General features: G+C 40.1%; 1 protein-coding gene across 1 annotated transcript in view; it reads right to left on the bottom strand.

Moving 5' to 3' along the window:
* Positions 1-20626, bottom strand: part of cadpsa (Ca2+-dependent activator protein for secretion a) — a 158598-nt gene that overhangs the window by 72018 nt on the left and 65954 nt on the right. The window contains exons 5-9 of the mRNA XM_028406129.1: positions 20262-20498; positions 17314-17435; positions 11502-11613; positions 11280-11419; positions 6670-6736 (exon numbers count right to left, since the gene is read on the bottom strand). Coding sequence (XP_028261930.1) covers positions 6670-6736; positions 11280-11419; positions 11502-11613; positions 17314-17435; positions 20262-20498 — 678 coding nt within the window. The remainder of the gene's footprint in view (positions 1-6669; positions 6737-11279; positions 11420-11501; positions 11614-17313; positions 17436-20261; positions 20499-20626) is intronic.

The raw sequence follows: 20626 nt of genomic DNA, 5'->3' as shown, positions 1-20626 counted from the left end.
TCAATGGCTGACTGTAGACAAAAAAAGGGCTCCTGAGATGCAGGCTGGGGCATATAAAACTGTGTCATCTGCAACAAAAGAAACTTTAAAGTATTAATGCAGAAGATTTATACTGCTTATTTGTAATATAAACAGCAATGGACCAAGGATAGTTAATGTCAATCAGGGTAATATATTTCAGCATGAATAATGTCTTATCGTGAGGTATAAGGTGCATTAGTCTAACATAACCTATTTAAATAACAGGGCAGAATACTATTTCATTATTAGCCCTGTAAAATTATTAAACTAGGTTTTAAAGTTTACACTCCTATTTTTGTTGTTGGGATCTTTGAAATCAGTGTCAGAGTTTGGTCCTGCCATGTTGTATCTGCTTCTTGGAGAAAGCTTAAAAAGATGGTCCTTCACATGGATTTTCTATTAAAGAAAATACAGAATTATATGGTTTGTCATAGCAGAGCTGAACACTTTCAGTCCATTTAATAAAGTATAAGTCTGGTGTAGGTTTGTGGCAGTGGTCTTGTTACTGCTCCCTGTGTCTAACAGGAAGTGCAGTGACACTCTGTTGCTAGCTGTAGCTGGCCTGCTGTTACTGTAGCTGCCAGTCATACTGGCCTGTCGTCACAAATCACCAGGCTTGGCCAATCCACTGCTGTCGCCACCTCTGCTGCTGCAAGTGGCAGCTCTCACTCTAGCTGCCGCTGCATTCTGTGTGTGTGTGTGTGTTGGATTTCCCCTGTGTGTGTGTGTGTGACAAATGAGATTCCCCACTACAGCACTGATGAGACCTGAGGCCAAGTAAAGGATGGAGGAAACCGGACCTACTCTACAGCAGCTCTACGGCCTCCAGGACATCACAAAGGCAAATCAGAAATCTAAAGTAACCCCCCCCCCCCCCCCCCCCCCCCCCCCGCTACACCCCAAAACACCAGCTTCCTTTCTTTCTGCCTCTCTCTCTCAGTCAGCTGTCAGTCAGCAGAGAAGAGAGAGAGACAAAGATGAAGAATTAGAAAAGAAGGGAGAGTGACTGAGGCTGCTGCAGTCATTTATGTTCACATCATCGAGAAAAAACATGAACATTGATACTGGTGAGGAGTTGCAGGACTTGTTTTCTACAGCCTGTCCTTGCCAGAACCATGTATCGTAAGGTAGATATTTCAATCCTTAAAATCAGACTTTGGCTGCATCTCTACATACTCATGGGAGTGGGGACTTCTCACGATTGTGGCCAAAAATAGCGACTGAAGAGGGGAAGTGTGTTTTAGGACAAAGCATAATCATTGTTTAACCTCTTACCCTGTTTTTAATATCTAACCTTAAACAGCAAACTCCAACCACAAGCGAAAATAAAACTTAACCGCAGGCAACAACAAAACAGGTCACAGTGTCAGGGGGAGTCAAACCCCAGACCCCTAGTGTCCCATGATCAGATGATACTGGGCAATGTGCAACTGCTAAGTTAATTGTGTAGCAAAAGATGGTGGCTAGATGTGACTGAAAGGATTTTTACTGAGTTAACAGAAGTTAACTGACAAGTAGTAAACCAAGCCTAAATGAAATGAAGTGATTTGAATTGCAGTTTTTCTCAATTGTTTACACACAAATTCTGGTACTTGAGACACAATGACCACAACATGTAACTCATTTACCAACCCCCTGAACCAATTCTGCTAAACTACAAGCACAATTACTGCTTTACACTCAAATTGTGGTTCTAAAACACACTTTTTTCAAAACGGTACACACAATTCTCTGCTTTTGGCACAATTTTCATGCAGAACATATCTTGTTTTCACAAGGAACAAACTGTCATTCAAATATGCACACTGACTCATCACAATGGCAAACACCCATAACACAGTTTTACAATCAGCAATCACAGCTTTAGCATAAAAGGGCAACAGGTGAGCTCTTCTGTTTTGGAGCAATGGGTTGGTGTATGTACTCCCACTAGAAAATGACAGTACTGTAGTACTACTGAGTACAGTAGTACAGTAGCTACCCTTGGCCCCTGCAACACCACCCATCTGATCACATTCCTGAACACCCTACACAACACACTCATTCCACCAGATCAGGTAGATGGCCCAGAGCAGCTCAGGTACGTTGTCATTTGGGATAACGTAAGTTTCCACAGGGTTGCTCTGGTTCGTAACTGGTTCACTGCCCATGCACGCTTTTTAGTTGTTTATCTCCCTCCATATTCTCCATACCTCAATCCTATTGATTTTTTTCTGCCTGGTGATAGAAAGTGTATGACCGAAATCCACAAAAGCATATACCTCTTCTTCTCCAAGCTATGGAGGACGCATGTGGAGATATGGCAGCTGATGCTTTTCATGGTTGGATTCACCATGCTAGGCGATATTTCCCCCGCTGCTTGGCCAGGCAAAACATTGCTTGTGATGTGGATGAGGTGCTGTGGCCAGACCGCAACAAAAGGGAGGATTGTTTTGTTTTTGTTTTTTGGTACTGTAACTGTATACAGTAAATTCTTCTGTTGTTTTGTATGTAGTGTATGTGCAACTGTGTGTTAGTTGGGGATGGGAATGGGATGTACACTGTGTACATTGTTTTTGTGGGAAAAATAAAATAACATTTTACTGTGTATTTGTGTGTTCTGAGTATAAAAACAATATTCTCGAATATTTTACAACACACTTATGTATGTACTGTTTGTAGTCAGTGTAACTGAATGAAAAAAGTCATTGGAAAACACTCCATTCATCATAGTGTTTTACACTGATCACATAAGTGTTCAGCTGGTTCTTTTAAATGTCTATTCATATGATGGTTTGTGTGTGTCATTTGAAAACATAAACCCATTTTCAGAAGAAATAACATTGTTTAGAATTCAATGTTTCATTTTGCAGAATTGAGGGTTTTTGATTTGTGTGTATAGTTCTGAGAATATGAGGCATGCTTTTAGAAAATGTTGAGAAAAACAATTGAGAAAAATGTAAAGTGGCAAGAAATGGCTTGAACTAAAGTAAAGCAAACTGCACTGAAGGGGGACAGATGTGGACATATGTGTGATTTCATTGACTCTTCGCCATGAACACGCGAGGTTTTAGCTCATCTGTAATCTGCCTGGGCACTCTGAGGAAGGGGCAACTCAGGTCACAAGCTCTGCACTGATTATGGACTGACAGGCGAGGCTGGATGAGGAGGTGATCTGAGGAAACAGCACAGAGCAGAGGAGGATGGGAGAAAAATTATTATGTGCAGGTGGAAGAGAAGGATGAATGGATGATGGGAAAGAGAAGAACAGAGTGAAGAAGAGAGCAAATGAGAGACAAGTGTCTAGAAGAAGACAGTCATCTGACGTTGCTGCCAAGCAATCATAAATATGATAACACTTTAGGCCCTCAAAAAATACATACTGCTGCATGCATACTACTGACAACAAAACTTTGACTTTCTTGTAAACCGTTTAAATATTTTAAATAAAATGGTTCCTTTTATAGGTCTCAGTATTAGGCAAATACAGCCTTAGACAAATAACAAAGTCAAACTTTTCTACCATGCAATTTATTTAGCAGGTGTACAGACCTTTATAAAAACAGACGTTTTGACAGTTTGCTGCTTTAAAGACATAAACAATGGTGTTAGAGAAGCAACTGTTGCTGCACATCAATCTGGAAAGACTTGTAAAACCATTTCAAACTATTTGGAGTTCAACGTTCTGCAGTGAGAAAGATTATTCACAAGTAGAAACATTCAAGACAGCTGTCAGTCTTCACAGGAGTGGACGTCCCAGCTAATTCTCCCCAATATCAGAGAAATACACCCAAGAGCTACATGAAATACACCCAAGAGCTACACGTCAGAGCCTACAGACCTCACTGAGCATGCTCAGTGTTAATGTGACAGCACACTTAGAAGACTGAACAAGTACAGTTTGTTTGAAGGGTTACCAGGAGAAAGACTCTTCTGTATAAAAAGCACATGGAAGCACGACTGAGATTCACCAAACTGCATCAGAACAAAGAACAAAACTTGTGAAACAATGTCCTATGGACAGATATGGACACTGAGTAACATCAATGAGGAAGAAATTGCCGCTGAAATATTCTCCTCACTGTTTTCCAGATAAAATTTTAAATGAAAAATGTGAGGCAATCAGTCAGTAATTAATGTGGTGCAAAAACCCACCCACCACCATGTAGCATCAATGATGGAGCAGAGGCTTAACTTTGCTCTTTGGTTTCAGACTGTACTTCTTGGTAGTAACTTCCATTGAATAATCAATAATGTTTCAATTAGCAACTGTTGCCACTTTGCATGCTCACAGTTCTTTGTTTAGCATTTCCTCCTTTGTTTATGTGACCACATCTCATATAGTCAGATTACCAGGCTGTAGTAACTCAACACAGACAAAGCTAATCATTGGTTCTCTTATAACATCAACTTAAGTCTCTTCACAATATGGACTAGGATATTGTACTGCCAACTAGGCTTCTGTATGAATTATAGCGATAGAGACCAAAACAGTTTTATACCAGCCTGTAAACCTGTTGGTTTCTGTTGGACATTTTTACATGGAGGTGGTCTATGGGTATTGGAGTCACCCTCCAGTGGAAACATTAGGAGCTGCAAGTTTTGACACTTCCAGGTGGGTTTTTTTTTAGCCCAGCAGGTTGCTTAAGCATTTTAAAAATCAATTGATCCCCTTTATATCCATGGGGACCCAAATTATTGAATAATGAATAATGATGGAGTCATGCATTGACTTGCAGTCAAAAATCTGGGTTTTATCTGTAGGTTTTATAGCCACATTTACATCATGTAAAACAAATGTATTTTTGTTCACTACAATTTTATTTATTATTTAGCGTTCAAAATAGAAAGAATTAGTGTGAGCTTTTCAAATGCATTGGGCCTTCGCATTGAGCCCCAATATAAGATTTAAGGTAGTGAGAATAACAATAACAGCAATCAATAATTTTTGTCTGTTAGATGTTAAAGAGTGGAGGGCCCTAAATCAAACCTTGGGGAACTCCAAATTTAATTTTATGTTTTGTGTTCAATTATGAAAAGAGTTGGTTTCTTTTCCAAAAGTTATGTAAAATACAAAACCAGTATAGAACAAATAGCATTAGGTTGAGATAAAGACAGACAGCAGACAGAAGGGAGATACAAAATGTTAAATAAGATTGCTATGAAAGGAAAAACAACACTATGGTCTCTGCAAAACAGCAACAGTGCACCCACAACCTGATAGTGTCTCTGCTCCTCAAGACAAACAGCCATGCACATACACAAACCAACATTAAAAACAAACACACACACACATGAATGCGCAGTCTATTGACCAGTATTTGTCACTTGCTATATATTTAGCTGGGAGCAAGTGAAAGGCTTCAAGTTGGCGGTGCTCAGGATTTTCTAGCTGCAAGTGTTAGGCCAGCTAGTGTTCACTCGACTTTGTCAATCCCCTGTCAACTTGTAGCTCTGAGACATATCCTCTCCGACGCACAAGAGACAGGCCTCCCACCACCACCACCCCCCACCCCTCCTGCCTGCTGCTGCCCACCTCCCCATGTAGAGCCACCAGGAAATGGCCGCTACCACCACCACCACCACCACCACCACCGCCAGCCTCCCCTAAACCCACCCACACCCCCCCCGTCTCCTGACAAAAGCCTGCTTGGCCTCTCCATCATTCCTCTGACAGCCGAGGGAAGACAGCTTGGCTGCATCTCTCTTTCTAACAGCACACACACACACAACATGTGGCCAATGAAAATATTATAGCCATAAAGCAGAGGGGCTGCTCATTGCTTGTCTTGCAGGCAACTAAACTCAACTCAGTCCATGATTATGATGGACAAATTGCCCTAACCAGTACATCAGATGCACCTTCTCCATGATTGTAAAATAATGAATGTAAGTTTGAAAAATAAGGACAGACTACACTCCAGACTAGGCTCACAACACCACCTTGTGTTAAAAAAGTGATATTACACAAGGAATGGGCCATGGACAACTTGAATTAATACCAATGCAACACATAGAGGTCTGAGGCAATAGGGCATAGCTGCTTCATGGGCTGTCATAGCATGAGTTTATTTTTGAATGAACTTTTGATTTTTTTTTTCTTCCTTTTACAGGATCCAAACCAAACATGTGACACAGCTGTTTGGATGTACTATCTAATTTTGCTGGTGGCAATGAAATATATTATGAGCATGTCTGAATGAAAAAAAAAAACCTTCAATAGCACAGAGCGAGTTTACAAATAAAATAAATCTGCAAAGCAGGAACAACAATGTGTGGATGATATTTTACTTATTTAACTTTTTTATTAATTACTCCTTCATTGGCAATTAACACCTGTGCAAAATTAGTTTTAAAAGTTAAGGAAATGAGTATTGGAGGTGGTGACCCAAATCGAAAGAATGATACACTTCATTTGTTTTTGTAAAACTTGTATCCTCGTAATCAACATTGTAACCGTCTGCACAGGAGGTGACACCATGCGAGACTGAGCTGTCACACTTAACAGTGACAGCAAGTTTATTAGAAATGCATGTGACAAAATGAGGACTGTAGTGGTGCTGTAGTTTTTTTTTTGTTGTTGTTTTTGTAAATACTCCACTCATTGTGTCTTTGTGTTACTGATGTATGAAACCATATGACTAAATAAAATGATGTCACTGTGCTTACCTGGACCAGCACAAAGAATCTTTTTTTCCATCGTTTCCACACGTTTTTGCCAATAGCCCAGAGGTACCTGTGGAGAGGAGACAATGGATTTTATCAACAGAGATGTCTCACTCTGTGACCTTTTATGTTTCTCTTTGCAATGCCAAGACTGATGTCTCAATCTACAGCAAGGTCTCTTGTGGAGTGCATCTACTGACCTCTGCTGGTAGACTTCCCCTACTGCAGCCAGTCACATCACATCATTTCAGAAATTCAACTTAAAGTGCATTACATTAAACATAATTTAATGTAATATTATTTAAACACACTATATAAAAAACAAGGCAAATGTGAAATCAAGAGCAAAACCGGAATAAATCAGGTATAAAATAGCAAAATAAAAGTCACACTGCAGTGTATGAATAGTAACTTCATTAAAGGCAGCAGCAAACATAATATTCTTTGGTCTAGATCTAAAATTAGTGTTTTAGTAGACTTGCAGCTTCCTTTGTTTTTGTTCCATATATCATCAGATACTAACATGAGGACAGACAGCAGACCTGTCCCATATGATGTGAGAGGTTGGGATAGTTTGTAATTTTTTAGAAGACCAGTGATGCATTTTAACAGCAATACAATATCTAACAAAAACCAAACACAAATAAATAAATAAGAGTAAAAAAAAAAAACTTGCAAAACAGAAACCAGAAATAGTAGCAAATATTTTAGAGGAAGCCACCAGAGAACTGGAGTTATGTGGTCAAATAATATAATTTATACAAACAAATGCACGTGCATGTAGCAGCATTTTAAAGCTGCAGCTGTCTTTTAGGGAAGACCTGTGAAGACGCTATTACAGTACTCGATAAAAGTTTGTCCAAATCCTGCTGAGACATTATGTTCTGTCTTTGTTTTTAAGGTGGTATTAGGTCAACTTATCACCCACATTTCAGCCCTGGTCTGTGGTTTTTAACATTGCTGACTGCTGAATGATTTTTAACATTTGTCACCAAAAGAAACTTTATCTTATCTTTTTCTTTATCTTTTTTGTATCTTTGTGTTGCAAATTCTGACATCCATTATTTATATAGATTTGAAGTGTTGCTAACACAGTCACATATCTCAAAACTCTTGTCTTTAACAAACTTAAAAACTTGGCAGTATTTCTTATTTAATTTTTTGCTTACTTTTCAGGAGTATTTAAAAAGTGAAAATTTGGTCATAAAAACCACAGATTTTCCTGTTCCTGATCAGAAAAACGAAAGAAAGTGTTTTTTTCCCTTGTATAAATGCATGTGTTCTGCAAGTCCTGAGGCGTACTGTGTTGACTTTTCCTTCAGATATGACAGGAAAACATGCTGCAGAAGGAAAAGAGCTTTGATTTTAAAAGAACATCTGAGGGTGAAGACCCCAGCTTGATCTGCCTGCGGTGCTCCCAGCCTTGCCTGGTGAATGTGCCTCAAATTTGCCTTGACCTGCCGTGCTGTCTGCCTTTGCCCCCGGCCCCTCCCAGAGCTGCTCCTGCCTGTCGTCCCAAATAAACCAGCAACCACGAGGCGAGACATGAATGCCCTGTCTGTTCACTGTGCAGATCTGAGTGTGTGAGCAGAGTAGTACATGGAGGTGGCGTGAGGATCTTAAGAGGGAAACCCAGCAGCCTCCTTCAAGGCCCCCACAAAAAAGCATATGGAGGGATGAGAGGGAGGGAGAAATGCAAGTTCTCACAGCTACAGACAGCAGAGCGATGCCTAAAAAGCACAGCAGACTGACAAGTCACAAATGGATTTACACTACATACACATATTTATATATACACTGCTCAAAAAATTGAGGGAACACTTAAAGAACACAATGTAAAGTCAATCACACGTCTATGAAATCAGCCTGTCCAGTTACAAAGCAACACTGATTGTGACAGACAACAAGTGGAAATGAGAGGCAATTATCAAGACAACCCCTATAAAGGAGAGGTTCTGCAGGTGCTGACCACAGACCATTTATCTTTTCTCATCCTGACTGATGTTTCGCTCACTTTTGCATTTTGTCAGTGCTCTCAGCCTGAATCCAATCAAGCACATCTGGGACATCATGTCTCGTTCCATCCACCAACACCACGTTGCACCACAGACTGTCCAGGAGTTGACTGATGCTTTAATCCAGGTCTGGGAGGAGATCCATCAGGACAACATCCACCGCCTGATCAGGAGCAGGCCCAGGTGTTGTAGGGAGGTCATACAGGCACGTGGAGGCCACACACACACTACTGAGCCTCATTCTGACTTGTCTTGAGGAATTTCCACTCAAGTTGGATCAGTCTGTAATGTGATTTTTCACTTTTATTTTGAGTATGGTTCAAAATCCAGACCTCCATGGGATAATAATTTTGATTGATCATTTTTATTTTTTTTTGTTCTCAACATATTCATATACGCCTGTGTGTGTGCGTGCGTGCGTGTGTCACAGGGCCGATACATTCTTATGTTTTAGCATAGCTATGCTGCTAAAGGCCTACGCTGTCTGAGCAGTAGTCCAGTGCCTTGATATCAGGAGTTGTAGACCATTCCTGAAGAGGTCTGTGTGTCAGACATCAGCCTCAGTCTGTGAAACCCACAGCATCTCAACAATCCTTTCAGGGCTATGGTCCTTTTACTTTTCAGTCAACATTCCATTAATATGTTTCCACACACTTCTATGCCAACATCCTTCTTTTTTAACACTGAACCTCCTGTGGCTTACCCTCTTTGTGGAGGCTGTCCATGATCACTGTCAAATCAGCTGTCTGCCTAAACTACTCACAGTATGCATGCTTGTTGAAGTCTAATTTACTCAAATGAAATGCATATAAGATATAAAAAAATCTTCTATTTCTAATATTAAATGTAATATAAAATGACAAAATAAAATATGAAATATTTATAATCATTAAAATATATTTTTTTTAGGTGTTTTTACTTTTTTGAGCTACAAACCATTATTATGAAAATTAAATATTTATACATACTAAATATATATACATACTAAATATATATATATATATATATATACACACTATAGTGCATGTGGTAAACAGATAACAGTTATCCATGTGTGAATATGACAATTATGTTGTATTTACAGTACAGAGGCAACAGTCTGGAAGATGGAGGAAAGCACTCATTATGCTGTTTGATATTGGGATTGAACATTGACGAGGCAAAGCAGGCCTGGTGAAAAGGAGGTAATTAATGGGATTCTCCAAAAAAGCTAATGTTCCACAGCTGCTAATGTATGCTCACTTCATTAGTTCCACCTGTTCTACTCATTAATACAAAATCTAATCAGCCAATCATAAAGACGAAGTGCATTTAGGCATGTAGACATGATTTTTAGCCATTTATACCGACTGCAAGTGGAGCCCAAATGTTACCCGTTTTTGGGGGGGCTGAAATGTTGTATATAACATAAAGCAGAGTAAATCTGAACTATGGAGGAGAATAAAGAATACATAATTAAATTCAAATTAGCTTTTTCCTCTTTGTCGTTTTTACTGTGTCATGCTGCACAAAGACATGTCTGACTTTTCTCTTTCTTCTAGCCATTAAGGTGCAGGACTTCATATTGCAGCAAACAATGTGCCCATTTATCCAATCCTACTATCAATGGATAGAGCTGAACATCACAGGTCAACACAAGAGGGAGGCAGAGCAGTATCTAGATACTGTAGAACACTTTTAATAAGATTTATTGAAATCCTGTACTTACACACTACTCTATTAAATAGACTGCACAGAATTGAAGTCTAATAAGAGAAATATGCTTTTAAGCGTTAATGCATAAAAAGGTTTTCTCAACACCTATTTGTACAGTTTCCTCAAGTCACATAATAAATAAATATATAATTCTGTTAAAGAAACATACTGACAGATGCCCTATACTGAGACTGTTAACACCCAGCCGTAACATTCTGACAGGTGAAGTTAATAACACTGATTATCTGGTTACCATGGCATCTGTCAGTGGGTGGGATATATATGTATGCAGCAGGTAAACATTTTGTCCTCAAAGTTAATGTTAGAAGCAGGTAAAAACTGGGCATACTGAAATATTTGAGTTACTTAGACAAAGACTAAAAAAGATCAGGGGTCTGAGCATGGTAAAGAGGTGAACCTTGCATGAATGACCAATGCAGCACTATCAGGTTTCCATGCTGGATACAAAATGCCTTTGACAAAATTGTACAAAAAATATTTCAGAATTTATGTAAACTGGGATTAAACAAAAGGAACTATGACACAAAATGAACATTGAATGTTAGGGTAGACACTCACCAAATTATAGTTCACATTGGGGATTCTATGTGAATCCTTCAATTGAATTGTCATCATACTGGCTGCGTACAATTCCCGCCATTGTCTTTGTGTTTATTATAAAAGTTTTTAGGTTATAATTAGATGATCTTATTTTATAATACATAATACATCATGTTAGAATAAGGAACAGCTTTTCATAGTGTTGTGTATTCAAACCATATGCTATGCTAACAATAACCCTGTTATTGATCAGATGGGTTGGGGGTGGTTGGTGTCTTTGGATACTGCATATGACATAGTTTTTTTGCTTTGTTGAAATAGAAGAATATTGCTGCCACTTACCCACAATGCTTCATGTTCTGTGGTTTGTCCATGCGAATAGCCAGTTTGATCTTGAGGTCACTGTCTGGGCAGCCTTTAGACACTGTCATCTTGTGGAGCTCAGACTGTTTGGGACTGTTTGGGGTTGGATGGAGCACGACCTGTGATAAAGTAATAACATTTTGTGATCATTACAAGTTGTACACGAGTGAAATAACTTAGAGTAAATGAATCATCTCTTACCCTCCCCAGCTCCTTATCTTCGAGGGCCAGCACCCCTGTGCTCTCAGTGAACAGCTTCACCTTCACAGCAGGTAAAGGCTGGGTGGTGGTGAAGTCCCCCTGTGTACCCCAGCTACACACACACAAACACAGGGGAGAAAGTGCTGTTAGAACTGACATCACACAGTAGAAGATAAGCCTGCCATATATTTACACTTTCAAGGTGAATTTCTGTAGCTTCAAAAGAACACCATGAAGCTGCTCTGCTGTGGGGTCACTGTTCAGGTCAAGCCAACTTATTCCTAATAATGCCAGAGTTCAGCCGAATGCTGAAGGTTAAGGGCTTCAGTCAATTTGTAGATGGATAATGACTCAAAACATACAGTGACAGCTCCCCAGAAGTTTCTCAGGACAAAGAACTGGGATATTCCTCACGGACTAGTCAGTCACCTAATCTCAACCAAACAGAGCTGCTGTTCATCTACTAACAACAAGAATGAAGGCAGCTACACTAAAGACCCATGAAGCATCTCAAGAGAGAAAACTGATGTGTGTTGGTAGGTATCATTTTTGTTCCACTTCATGATGATGTGCTACTTTGTGTTGGTCTATCACAGGGGTGTCCAAACTACGGCCCGAGGGCCAACCGCGGCCCGCGGTCGGATTTTATATTTATTATTAGAATTCTTGGACGGGGCGCATGGGAGCGGGCTGCCCGGCCAGAGAGCAACCTCCCCGTGCAGCAATGAGCGTCCCTCTCTGGGAAATGTGCCGGAGTACTGGGGGCTCCAGGAGCGCAGGGGAGTGGAGCGGAGCGTCCCTCTCCCTCCCTGTCCATCGTGTCGCTCCCTGCTGCCCGCTCCTGCCCGCGCCGGGCAGCAGGGAGCGATGCTGGAGCCGTTAGAGAAGTTAAAGCGACATGATGGAGAGAGAGAGAGGGACGCTCGTTGCTCCCTGCTGCGTCCTGGCCGGCAGCCTGCTCGGGCCTTTTTACCGGCGGCTGGATAAAAGCAACTCTCCAGATATGCGAACATTTGTAAATCATGAATTAGTTTGTGTCGTGTGAGCAAACTGTTATAAACTGTGATGTTTTACTGGAGCGGCAGAGCAGTCCGTCTTTGCTTGTTAGCGTTCTCTGTTGTTAAACTGTCAGCTGTACAGTTACACGCGGCACTTCTCTCAAAAAGGCTCCGTCATTCAGTACACATCTGTCGTAAGGCACGTCATCACGTTTTTACGTCTCGTTGCCATGCACTGCAAACCTGTGTAAACATTAAATTACAGACCCTTTGAGATCAGCACTAAATGGCTCCCACCTGGTCTACCTGACATTTTACTGATGTCTGCTGCTCCTAAACCAGACCTGCCACATATGATCAGATCTCACCTTCACAGTAGAGTCAATAACTTGTTGCTCTGTTATCAGTTTCTGAAAGTTTTAAATTTATGCTGTATATTCATATACATTTTCTGATCTGTTCATCTGAATGCTAAGATGTTATTTTGTTTGCTGTGTAAGATGTAACATATTACAAAACAGCATACACAGTTTTTATTGTTTAAAATAATGACATGAGGGACTGTTGGCCCTCGGAGACTTTCGCATTATCAAATCTGGCCCTCCCCGAAAAAAGTTTGGCCACCCCTGGTCTATCACATAAAATATCTAAATAATAAGTTGGAGGTTGTAAGGTGAGCAAATGTTAATAAGTTGGGTTATGAATACTTTTTCAAGGCACTATCTATAGCTTCTTGACGTCAGTGTTTCATTTCAGATTCAGTTTGGTGGTACAGAGGCCAAACGCCAAAACAACTTCTCATTGTTCCAATATTTATGAACCTGGCATAATAAGAGTAACTAGAGCAACAAAAAGTCAGCTTCAGGTCTGTTTTTATCAGACATATTGCTCTAACTACAAGGAGCACAACCTACTTAATGTTAGCTTCTGTCTGGAAAGGAACTTTTACACCAAAGGTGTTCAAGTGTAGTATAGTCAGTTAGCAAAACTATTACAGATTCAGCAGGAAGAACAAATAACTATGGTGAGCAGTTCTTTCTCTCAATGAAGCTGTGAGTCATACTATGAATCACACGTTCTCATAATAATTGTGGTGCCACACGTCTGCTGTTGAGGGACCTAGTCAAATTATACGTTTAACAGTTTCAATATTTAGCCAGACAATAAATAGAACACTATGCTCTGGGTTTTGTAGCTTCAAACTTTGTAATTTAAAAGCAAATAGAATTTAGACAATTGGAAATAGTATTAATTGATGAAGAGGAGGAGGTAGAAGGCATTATTTAACCACATTAACCACAGTAAACCTAACAGGTTCTGTTTTCACTGACATATCATCAAAAGGATGAAATCTAACTACTATTTAACACTTTAACATAGTGGTCAATCTCTTAGTTGCATATATGGCCTTCATAGATCTTTGTCTGTAGACATCAATCACTGTACTGTAGGCATTAATAATGTCTAACTCTAAATGCTCTCAAACTTCTAAATACATAAATAAATAATACATCTGCACACATTATCCACATGGCACATACCAAGTCATTGGTGTTCTATTTTAAAATATGTTCTATTTTACAGAAAAAAAACAACATTGGTGAAATTTTAAGAACATAGTGCTGTGCAGTGCAAGCTAGAGATGAGCTAAACATCATTTGTTCCATGAAAATTGGGCCAATCTGTAAAAACTGGTGGTGCAGTGGTGACAGTATCATGGTTTTGGGCTTGTTTTTCCTGCATTTGGGGCAGGATCACTTGCCATATTTGACAGAACAATGATTTTAAAATGATACCAATGATTTTTATAAGAAAATGAGTCCATGAGCTGGATCTCAAGAGAGAGTGGGTCATATGGCAAGACAACAAAAAACCCAAACCCTCAATGACAAAATGATCATTCACAAGCTGGGTTTTTTTATTAACCCTGCATCTTCTCCACAGATATCGCTGCCAGTTGCCAGCCACATTTTACATGAACAATAACCAATATTATATCCTCCTTAAACTGTGCTAATGTTACTGAACACAATGTTCCAGCAGGGACTGATAACACATCAACAGTTTACAATGATCAGGAAAGACTCTGTAACGTTAGCCTGTCCTCCTGTTTGCCAGGATGCAAAGCCAGGCCTGATTTCTGTTAAGGCTCTGCAGCTCTCCAGCTGTCAGAGATAAGCAGCCTGAATCTCTCATGTTGGCAATTTCCCCATCCCTCACTCCTGCTGTACTAATAAAACACATAACACAAACAGTTGCTAACAAGATTGTATCCAGACATTTATTTGTCCCACAATGGGGGAATTGCATAAAACCTGGCAGCAGTGGGATTCGAACCCACGCCTCCAAAGAGACTAGAGCCTTAACCCAGCGCCTTAGACATAAAGCTGCATTACAGTCCAAAGATAATGGTGTAAGTTGTAGTCTAGTTGCAGCTCGTTTCTTTAGAGTGTTCTTGAGATATTAAAGCTACTTTCATCATGATGTGCTAATTCCACATGTTAGTGTTTATAGACTCAAAAGTTCATCAGTGAAAGTAAATCAGTGTAAGACCAGGATAAAGACATATTGAGTAATCATACTGCACAGCTATGCAGATTTGTCACCTTCATAGATTAGACAATTACTGCAGAGTGGATTTTAACATCTGGGTCCTGCAGTCATTGGAGTAAAAAAGAGAAAAACAGTAGGGGAAGATCATGTCCCTGAAGGGTACCGGTGGTTACTGTCTGTATACCAGAAGTGACTTCTTCCAGCATCACCTGCTGCTTTCTGCCTATGGGGAAGACTGTGTCCAGATTTCCTCAGTTTTTTGCCTCTCTCTCTCTCTCTCTCTCTCTGTATCTTTCTGCAGGTCTCTCTCCGTTCAGATCAACATGCTGAACAGCATCCGGCCCTCTGACAAATCCAGTATTGACTGTTAACCCCTGTATAATTTGCCACATTCATCATAAGATTATAACATAAAAACAAAGACAAATAAGGATAAGAACAACATATAAGCTAAAATACATATAAATACAATACATAGTTTCTCAGCATTTCTATTATAACAACCTGTCATATTTGTCCTTGTGATGTGTAATGTTTATTGTATGTATATCTCTTTCTCCTTCATCCTCTCTGTCTACCCTGTCTACCTCTTCTTCTCCTTCACCTGGCTGACTGTCAGCAGGGAGGTTCTCCTTATGAGTCATGTACTGGTCAAGGTTTTTTTCCTGTTAAAAGGGAGTTTTTCTTGCCACTGTTGCTCTTAAGGGGGTTCAGGGTCTGGGTCTCTGTGAAGCACCTAGAGACAATGTTGATTTTAAAAGGTGCTATATAAATAAAATAAAATATCATTTAATTTTGTCATCCACTTACAGATAGTGAAATGATAGTAAGAAAGAATTTCCTGAGTGATGGAGTTGATGGCAATATTAATGGTCATTTCATCCAGCATCCTAAAAAAATGTGCAGCAGTAGCCCACTGCTGTCAATAGATTTATAGATCATCATCTTCCTGTGTTAAAATCTCAAAGGATTATTAAAAGAGTGTTTTTGTTTTAAAGCAGCAAATCTGCTCTGTGAGTAGGATTTGCAGTGTGTCAATCATGCCTGGGGTGGGATGTAAGCAAGGGCCGTGGTGAATAAAATAGCTTGCAGTTTATGAGCAGCATCTTCAAGCTCAGCCTGCTGATGTTAGTTAGTTTTCTTTAAAACAACAGCACAATTTTCCAGTCCAGTTCCAGTTTGTGTAGATAGAAGAGCAGCGGATTAAATACACTGCATGAAATCATTGAGGCAGGCATTTCAAAAAGCAGAAGGCAATAAGATGTGCAAAGTTCTAGAGATGTGGCCTTCCATTTTGTTTGGCAAGAATTCTGTCATTGAAATGATGGCAGGGCTTCCATGTATGACAGAGTCACTATTCCCTCAGCTGAGACATCAACAAAGAACTGCTCTAGCCAAACATAACACAAAAGAAACTACAGGGCCAGCTTCAAGGGTGCTGCCCTGAGGATAACCTATGCCATTTCAGGAAAAGCCTACAGTACCTATAATGTAATTGTAAATGTTATGGTGTGGTTTTTGTCTAAGCAGAGGAAAAAATGTCAGATTTAAGCATGTAGTAGCAATGGTTAGGGATGAATGTCCAGAATATTTTTGGATAGGGCAAGCAAAGCATGAACCCAGGGCTTCGTCAGGGCCCAAGATCTTCAACTCTATACATTGAAGTGGCAGCACAGAAGCAAATGAATCAACGACATATTAGGGGTTCAAAGTCGACAACTAGTCGACTATTGAAATAGTCATTTGTTGCAGCCCTAGCGATGGATAGCTATTCAGTGCAGGGTTAGGGTTATGAGGATTTCAGTGTTATCTGGTTTTAGGTGGAGAAAGTTTTTCACAATCATGGAAGGTGGATGGATGGTTCAGCTTGTTGAGTTTTGCTGAAAAGTAACAGCACAGCAGCAGATGCCTTTCGAATGTGGCTGAAGAGATGACACAGTGAAAGCATGTACAGAGAAAAGAGAGTACTGAAACCCTAAGGGACACCACACAGTAAGGGCAATTAAATTAAAATATCTATTATTCAGATAGGAATAGAACTAGCTCAAGGCTAATGACTACACAGTTAACCAATCTGTCAAAATGGAATGTGTCATAGGATAAGCCTAGGAGGATGGGGACTGCAAGAACTCTAAGAGGGGATCTGAAACTGCATTCTATAATTTTGGTTAAGAACAGTAATTTTGAAAGTGGTCCGCAAAGGGGATGTTAGGTGTGTGTGTGTGTGGGTGTGTGCGCGCGCGCGTGCGTGCGTTACATACGTGGGTTTTGACGCCTCAGCCTGGTCAGTTTGTAGTTTGTGCCCCCCCTCCACCTCCATGGTGCAATACACAATCCTGTTTGACGCCAGAGACTTCAAACCCTGCACCTCCATTATCACCACCTTTAACACACACAGGCAGAAAAGAAACATTTGTTTAGCAACTCAGAAAAATAAATTCAGCAATAACTTATTCTGCAATGATGACATATGGTTTCAATCATATAAGGAAGCTATGAACAATAGGCCTATAGGCAGCAAATACCTTCACGTAAATGAAGAACAACTCTATTTAAATAGGATTAAGTATTATATTTAAGAAGCATATATCAATGGTCATTTTTACAATTTCCAGCAACTGAAAAATGATCCCTATGCACCACCCCTCCCATCTTAAGTTGGTACAGTCTGAACCGGTTACTGATCTTTTTGCCACAGCATGACAGCTGTCAGTCAATCAACCCAGACTGCACAGGAGTCGTACAAAGATTACTAACATCAAAGCAGGTTCACTTTTATTCATAGCCCTTTCTTGATTATATGTGTTGTGATCCCTGCCAGATCCAAGTTAGAAAAGTGCAAATTGTGGGCAGGTGCTGCCAGGCTAAAGAAAACAGCCATTGTACAAAAGATAGAATTTTTCCCACCTCCCCCGCAATGTGGAGATGGAGAAGTGTCTGTTTTCTGTGAGATAGAAGCACAGATACAGCTGCTGCAGGGCTGTTTCCACTGCTGCTCTTACCCACAGAGGCTGGACACAGGTATTGGACAGGTAATTTAACATCTGAGTGGGAAAGAGGTATATTGTATTCTCCTTTACCACACAGACATGGACCTGCCTGTCAGCCAATTAAGGTGAGGTTCAAAGCGCCTGCCAGTCCACAAAAATACAGACTTTTTTTGTAATTGGAAATTTCAAGCTGATGCATACAGTGCATTTCATTTGACTGGAATAGACCTGCTGTGCTTTAAAACAATATAATGTTACCTAAATATGCATGAGAAAAATGTGTGAGAATTAATATTGACTCGTCTGTCACAGTGATGACACCCCTAGCTGTGCAGAATTTGAACTATTTATGTCATGATATGTTATCAAAGGGGAAATTATCTACAGAACCCACATCTGCCTTTTTGTACTAAGCTGTACCCATGTTTTTTTGTGGAGGTCTATGGGGATTAACTGACTTTGAGGTAGCCTCAAATATACACTGGAGGACTTTAGCAGTTTACGCTCTAAATTATAGAACCAGGTTGGACTGCACTGCTGGATCAAAGACTGCATGTAGTGTATAATGTTACAGCATCACACTTCATTATTCTGTGATTAAAGCTAGAGTAGCATATTTGTTTAAAGTTTTTTTAAAGACTTACAGCTACTAATGATACAGTAGTGCTATAAAAGTGTACAAAAAGAAAAACCTGTTATCTTGTGTAGGTTAAAGGACTGTAAAACCAATAATTTGTTTGCTGTAAACTGAATGAAATGATTGGCTACTAGTTGTAATTGCTTAAGCGTTGACCGGTCTCTGTTCAGGTTGGATCCAGTGTATCATCAGAAACAACAACAAAAGAAAGAAAATTGAGAAATGTAAGTATTAACAATTTGCATGATCATTATTTATGTTCTTTTTTTTTTTTCTGAAGACATGGTTGTTTAGTCGCGATGTGTGGGTTCCAGCAAAAAAAATGGTTGGAGCTTGAAGTGATAATTTGAGTCCCTGTAGGAAGCTCCGGGAGGCCCAGTACATTGCTATTTTGGCAGCGTCACAATCTGCCTAAACTCCAAATACGGACAAACCAGTGAGACACAAACAAAACTGAGGCAGGTGGGCAGTCACAGAAGCAGGAAGTTTGCACAGTGATATGGCACCCACCTGTCACTGCCTGGCACCTGCCTAAGCTCCACTCCCACTCTACCCATTTGCCTGTATTTGGAATTTAGTGTTTAGTGAATTTAGTTATTTTGATGTTGCCAACATAGCATAGTTGAAGTGTCCCACAGGGATTTTAAAATGGCTCTTTATTTACCTAATAATGACGTCACTAAAACTTTGTCCACAGTTATATTCTGTCTCCATTTCAAAGTCAAGGCTACTCCAAACGCTTCATCCTTTAATCCTGCATCCCTTAATTTTGATACGTTTAGGGGGGCAGAAAGGTGTTACATGAAACTCTGGCTTTTAGTGGTAACAGACACTGGAGAAGCAGAAATCAACCAGCTTCAACTTATCATTCTGAAACTCTGAGAAGAAGAAGAGGGAGCAATTTGTGCAATTAAAAACTGATGCAAGTGGAGAGGGACAAGGGCCAATGGTATTTGGCATGACGTCACTTATTATATATTGTGAGTTCTTACAGAAATGACACAAAGGATTCCCATTCACACATAGAGAGCACTAAAAGTCGATTAAAATGCTGGGAGCTTAAATTCTTCAATAACAAAAACCAGGATACAAACCAAGCTGAGTATTACTGTACAAGGCAGCTCAAAAAATTCAAGAGAACAACCTTACACAGTAAGGCTGTGTTCACGCTTACAGGTTTTTTTTTGTTTTTTGTTTTTTAAATGAACGCTGGTGCAGTTTGTCTGTGTCAGTTCATTTGAAAGATGAGTTTGCTGCAATACAAAATACAAACCACAGTGTGCACCAAACTCTGGTACAGTTTAAAGGAAATTTGACTGAATGCACCCAAATAAACATGTACCGGGTAATGCTAAAAAACTGAGAGAACTGTGGGAAAAATGGACCAACATGGAGTAAGAAGGAAGTAAATCACATCTGGTCCACCTTGACAGTCTATGTTTCCTCTGCATGGTGTTTGGGCAACTACAGCCAATCCCAGCTGTCACTTTGACAGAGCAAGTACACCTAGAAACTAATGTAGAGTCATAACATGGACATCAGATAATGGAGGCAACAGGGTTAACCACAGGTCAACACCTACCTCCAAGGTGAAGGACAGCACCACGTCAGACTTGGACAGTATGTTCTCGTCTTCCTGGCCCATGTCCATGATGGAGGTGTTGTGGCCTCGTTTCAGCTTCTGCAGCTTGAATTCTCCTCCCTTGGACACTGGCATGCTCTCTAAGTTGGCCATCAGTAAGTTGACTGAGGATCGCAGCTCCTCAATGTACATGGCTTCCATCTCTCTGGAGACAAACCTTGGGAACCTTCCACCATGCTGGCCAAAGCAGAGGCAGACAGTAAATCAGTGAGAATGAACCAATGAAAAATCTCTGGAAGTGTGTGTGCATTTTTACTGTTGTCTCTTTAGCATCTGGATTGTAAAGCACTGTGTAAGTGCAAATT

Source organism: Parambassis ranga, chromosome 5 (assembly GCF_900634625.1).
Source record: "Parambassis ranga chromosome 5, fParRan2.1, whole genome shotgun sequence".
Lineage (NCBI taxonomy): Eukaryota > Metazoa > Chordata > Actinopteri > Ambassidae > Parambassis > Parambassis ranga.
The sequence above is the reverse complement of the archived record's forward strand: the minus strand, read 5'-3'. Positions and strand labels throughout refer to the sequence as shown.